Source organism: Vidua macroura, chromosome 1 (assembly GCF_024509145.1).
Source record: "Vidua macroura isolate BioBank_ID:100142 chromosome 1, ASM2450914v1, whole genome shotgun sequence".
Classification (NCBI taxonomy): domain Eukaryota; kingdom Metazoa; phylum Chordata; class Aves; order Passeriformes; family Viduidae; genus Vidua; species Vidua macroura.
This window is the reverse complement of record NC_071571.1, coordinates 26,958,236-26,963,694: the sequence shown is the minus strand read 5'-3', so window position 1 is coordinate 26,963,694 and position 5,459 is coordinate 26,958,236. Positions and strand designations below refer to the sequence as shown.

Here is a 5,459-nt window from a genome sequence, read left to right as displayed (position 1 = left end):
CTGCAATCTTGTGCCATGTGCTCTAGGGCAGGGAGGTTGCACCAGATGACCCACTGAGGTCCCTTCCAACCCGGCCCGTTCTGTGATAGGGGCGGCAGGCTGGCGATGCTCCGCGCCGGGAGACCGCGGCTCCCGGACCCTGCCCGCCGCGGGCAGCCGGAGCGCAGGCGCTGCCCGGGCGCAGGCGCTGCCCGTGCGGCAGGGGCCAAGGTGGGGCGGCGCTGCCCGGCTGCCCGGGGTGCCCGGGGCTGTGCCTGCGGCCACCCGCGGTGCCGGCGCGGCCGGCGAGACGGGGCCGCGCTAACGCGGGGCTCACGCAGGCCGGGGAGCGTGGCGGGGCTGGCGCGGGGCGGCGCGACGGGGCAGCGGCCGGCGCGGGGCGGCGGAGGGCGAGCAGGCGAACGCCAGAGCTGCTACATCCGGGCTGCGGCGGCGGCACCTGCCGCGGCGGGGGCCTCGGTGACATTGGGGCTCGGCGGCTGAAGGGGGAGGCAGCGCTGCGGAGCCTGCAGGGAGAGAGATCTTCGCCTGCACTCGCCGCCACCAAATCATCACCACCCCGGCACCGCCGCCATGGTGCTACAAACCATCCTCACCCACGCAAAGAAGCACCCGGCCGTGAGTACCTGAGCCCGAGTACCCGGCCCTGCACCCGCCCTTCTCTGCCGTCGCTCGGTGTCCCGGTCGCCTCCTCCTCTCCCATCCGTCTCTTGGCATTCCTGTCCGTGCTGGGCCCCTGGACCGCCCGGAGCTGGTCGAGCAGACACGACCAGGTCCCTTTTTCCCTCCGGTTTCTGCGGCCTTGCTCATGCTGCAGGGCTGTAGGTGGCCCTTCCGTTTTTCTTGCCCACCAGTTTACCCCCACGCTAGCCCTCCCATGTTTCTGGTTTTGTAATCCGAGTACAGACGGTAGGGGCCCCGTTTTGGCAGTGAAGGGACGGTTGTCTGTCGCAGAAACGCGACGTAACGGAATTTTTGGTTTGGTTTTGGTCTCTGGATGCAGGACTATTTTTTTCATACCTGTCTTTCTATAGCTGCTAGTTTCTCAATGATTCCAGGGATATCCCACGAACATGGAACTTACGCCAGGGGTTTAGACGGCCACATGTTTGTAAAGGCAAAGATTGTTCTTTGGCTTGCCATAGCTGACATCAGAAGTGTTATGTATCAGTACTGATTTGTTGTATTGCAGGATGATATTTAATTTTTTGTATTGTTATTCCAGTTGATCCCTCTGTTTGTGATCATTGGATCTGGAGGTGTTGGTGCAAGCCTGTATCTTATGCGTTTGGCAATGTTCAACCCTGATGTTAGGTATGTATTCAGTAATCCCTGTGCCAGTCCTCTTGCTGCATATGTTAAACTCCATTGCCTTGGTTTTTATGTTTCTGGAGGCCTTAATGTCTTCATCCAGTATCACCTGACACTAGGTGTGTGAAGCTTTCCTTGATTTGGAGATCTCTTTGTTTACCATGATATTTAGAGACTGCTGACAAAGGATAGTGTCTTTTTCTGTGGAAACTTGCTTGGATGGATTACTCAATAATAACCACAGTACTTTTTTTTTTTTTTTTTTTTTTTTAATTTTGAAGATAGTGTTAATATTCTCTCACATCTTGCATTTCTCTCAATAGCTGGGACAAGAAAAATAACCCAGAACCTTGGAACAAAATGGCTCCCAATGACCAGTACAAGGTAAAATGAGAAATACAGATTTTAGGAAACATCATATTAGAGGTGTAGCCTACTGCTTTAGGATGTTTGATTATATGGGAAAGTAGTTGGATGAATGATGTATTCCTTTTGTGCAGCATTTGATTGTCTCTAGAGCTCTGAGCAGAGATGGCTGAGTTTGAGGTTTAAAACTCTCCTAATGGTGGTTGATAATGGGGTGAAAAGAGTCTGTGTGAAAGCAGTCGTATTTATTGCACTGTAAGGAAAAGAGCAACTCTAAGTGAGAGGAAGAATTTACTGGCTCATAGTACTCAGAAATAAACTACAGGGAGAAGGACAAAACCCCAGAAGATCTGAACTAAGCTCTAAGCTGTTGGCCTTTTCTCATGAGAAGCAGGAAAATGTCAGTGTTTAATGTAAACATGATTTCAGGTCTGCAGTTGACTTTTTGAAAACAAAACAATATTATAAATAACTGGATACAATAGAAATGTTCTTTAGCTGATATTCAACTAATTTCATTGAACTAATGAGGAAGCATGCAAAGATATCTAAAACATTTGGTAGTTTTCAGGAGTCCTAAAATTGAAGACTCGTTTGTGTTGGAAAAGACTGCCAAGATTGAGTTCAGCCTTCGACTGAACACCATGTTGTCAATTAGACCATAGCACTAAGTGCCATGTCCAGTCATTTCTTCCACACTTCCAGAGATGGTGACTCCATCCCCACGCACGACAATCTGTTTCAATCTGTGGCAATCCTTACAGTGAAGAAATTCTTCCTGAGGTCCAATGTGAACGTCCCCTGATGCAGCTTGAGGTTGTGTCCTCTTGTCCTGTTGCTGGTTACCTGGGAGAAGAGGCCAGCCTGGCTACATCCTCTTTTCAGGGAGTTGTAGAGAGTGACGGCCTCCCCTGAGCTTCCTGTTCTCCAGGCTGAACAATAGCTCCCTCAGACGCTTCTCATATGACTTACTCTCTATACCCTTCATCAGCTTCATTGTCCTTCTCTGGACATGAATCATGTTTTAATCATGCTATTACAGAAGTGCTATTTTAGTAGATTGCTGTTAAGCATATTTTAAGATTATTTTCAAGCTACAAAAAAAGCAAACCTACTGTGTTTTCAAAGCTAGTATCTGGTTTGGTACCATATACTACTATCCAATCATTGAAATAAGTAGAAAAAACCCACACTTCCAAAATAAAATAGGTTGTGGTTCCCTTAAAAGTCCAAGAAGAACATTTCATTCTTTGTTTTCATTGCCAGTTCTGGAATGTTGCTGGTTTGTAAATACCCAAACTCAGCAAATCCTGCATAGTGCACGGCACAAATTCTTTTAAAGAGTGCATGACTTGTGTAGCATTCCCCTTCTGCCTTAACATGCAAACACAGCCTCAGGGTTTGCCATATTTGGGTGTGAGAATCATTGGGGACATTTTTTCCAAATCTGCCTTGTGGGAAATGAAAAGGACATACATTCTAATTTGAGGATGACTCTTTAGTAAAAAGTTCTTGTTGTACAAGTCTTAGCTCTTGATGGGATTTTTTTTTTCTATTGTAAACTTCTCTTTGTCCTATTAACTTCCTCAGTCTTTTTCCAAAGAAAAGAGTTGACAACCTGAGCATTACTGTCGGAGTTGCAGAGAAAGATGTAATTTGAATGTGCTGTAGGCTGTTGTGTTTTCTTTAAGAAAGCTAAAAAAGTTAAAAATTGGATGTAACTAAAAATAATCAAACTGATAGTTATGTGCTTTTAATCTTTTTGGTTTTTTAAGAAAAATTTACTATCACATGCTTGGTGTCAAGTCAGGCTGGGATGCCAAAATATGCAGTTAGTGTGTAAACTCATTGTCTTCCATCACTTTTTGGGTTGTTCTGGATTGCTTGTAACAGGATCCAATTATAATAGTAAAAACTGAGCATGTGAGAGGATCTGTTCTGACTTCAATTCCTCCTTGTCATCCTTTGCAGTTCTAGATGCAGCTACCTAAACCAAACTTGGCTTTTGTAGCACTGCTCTAAATGTTCTTTTGTGCCACTGTCTGTTCACAGACACTGTGCTTTGTGCCACATGGCAAGCTGGCTTTTGCCTTCAGTATTCAGGAGCCATCAATTTTGAGCAAAATGGATAAACTCATCAGTAAAAAGTAAAAAGTTCCTCTGAATGGACTTCTAATTCTGGGAGTTAAGAAGAGACACTGTTGGTTTTCTTTAGTGGAAGACATGACCACTCATTTTAAATGCAGAACTTCTAATACTGGGTGTAGAATTAATATTAAAAAGTTACTGTTTATCAAAAATTTTTATTTATTTATTTATTAGTGCCCAGTTCACAGACTCAAAATATTATTTCAGTTTCCTGGCGTAAGTTCAATGATGCATATTTTTAATAAATACCAGGGAAAATGTGTAGTCAAGCTTCTTAATTAATATTCTTTTCCTTCTCTTTCCTAGTTGTTCTCGGTTAATATGGACTACAGTAGACTCAAAAAGGACCGTCCTGATTTCTAAAAACACAGTAATGTCCATAAGCTGCACAGAAAGGTCTTCCGGAAGCTGTTCGCACAAGTGTCATGCTTAATCATCCAGGAAATAATTAAATTTGCCTCACACGGCACCAGGTTATGTGTTTGAAACTGTTTTGACGAGGCTTAATAAACATTTAAAACTTGAAGTGTCTGCTTTTTCATTTTGCAAAATGACAATATCCTCCTATTAACAGTTTCTGCTGTATGGTTTGTCAATAAGCAAAAGCCAATTCATGTTTACTCGACAAGAAAGCAAAGTTGTTGTGATGGGCCTTATGCTCAGTGTGTTGATCTCAGAAAAATAACTGCATGCTCATGCAGTTATACCAAACTTCAAAAACTTGAAAGCAAGTATTTATATGTATGCATATATATTTTTTTAATATACCTGAATTTATCTACTTGTCACTTTAAGAAGTTTTGATTGCAGAAAAGTCAATGCCAACAAGTCGTTATCCATCAGGGAGGGAGCAGATGTTGCCATATGTTGCTGGAGGGAAGGAAAAAAACAGACTGAGCTCTCCAAAAGGTTTTCTTTCTTTTCTTTCTTTTTTCTCTTCAAGTTAAGCAGGTTTTTTTTAATAAACAGAAAGACAACTTTCAATATTAAAAAAATTAAATTCTATAAACATTGTCAAGATTTCCTGTGGATCACAGATTTAAGGAAGGGAAGCACATAGCAGAAGAGGGTACAGGTTTTGGGAAATAACTAGCTATTTATGTAAGAACAAAAATACGTTTTAGAAATGGCAAAATCTTACACTTTAGTACTTGGCTGAGTATTGCTATTGACTTAGTCTTGCTATGGGAAGACTAAAAGAAAATATCTTCACAAGTCTGTAACTTACGGTAGGTTCTTTGTGCTTTACTGTGAACATCTGGCACTTCTTTGGATAAGGAGTATTAATTCTGGGCTATCTGACAGAGTACAGCTGTTCTTATCTTGATACTCTCTGCTTAAAGTTGACTCCAAGAATGTAGATAACTATAGCAACTACTACAAGTAATAAAGTCAAATCAAGCAGCAAGAACTTGCAGAAGAAAATTATTCTGTGGTAATTGGAAAATAATGGATATTTACAAAGACTACATATTTTATATGGAACAGCCTTGTAGGTAAAATTACGTTGTTTATTTGGTAGAAGTTCAGATTATCCTTTTATTATGTACTGAACTGGTGGATTCACTCATAATTTTCATTTGCTTGAGAGGCTCTCATGAAGTCTGAATAAGAAAATGTGTATTATGACATGA

General features: G+C 42.7%; 1 protein-coding gene across 1 annotated transcript; it reads left to right on the top strand.

Moving 5' to 3' along the window:
- Window positions 1-371: 371 nt before the first annotated feature.
- On the top strand, window positions 372-4,351 carry NDUFA4 (NDUFA4 mitochondrial complex associated). The gene is made up of 4 exons (XM_053974379.1): window positions 372-618; window positions 1,226-1,314; window positions 1,635-1,695; window positions 4,132-4,351. Exons 1-4 carry the CDS (start codon window positions 574-576, stop codon window positions 4,186-4,188), a joined length of 252 nt encoding a protein of 83 aa, XP_053830354.1. The 5' UTR covers window positions 372-573; the 3' UTR covers window positions 4,189-4,351.
- The last annotated feature ends 1,108 nt before the right edge of the window (window positions 4,352-5,459 follow it).

Coding starts and splice junctions, on each gene's coding strand:
- NDUFA4 (XM_053974379.1), top strand. CDS start 574: ATGGTGCTACAAACCATCCTCACCCACGCAAAGAAGCACCCGGCC. Junction 619..1,225: donor ACGCAAAGAAGCACCCGGCC/GTGAGTACCTGA, acceptor TTGTTATTCCAG/TTGATCCCTCTGTTTGTGAT. Junction 1,315..1,634: donor ATGTTCAACCCTGATGTTAG/GTATGTATTCAG, acceptor TTCTCTCAATAG/CTGGGACAAGAAAAATAACC.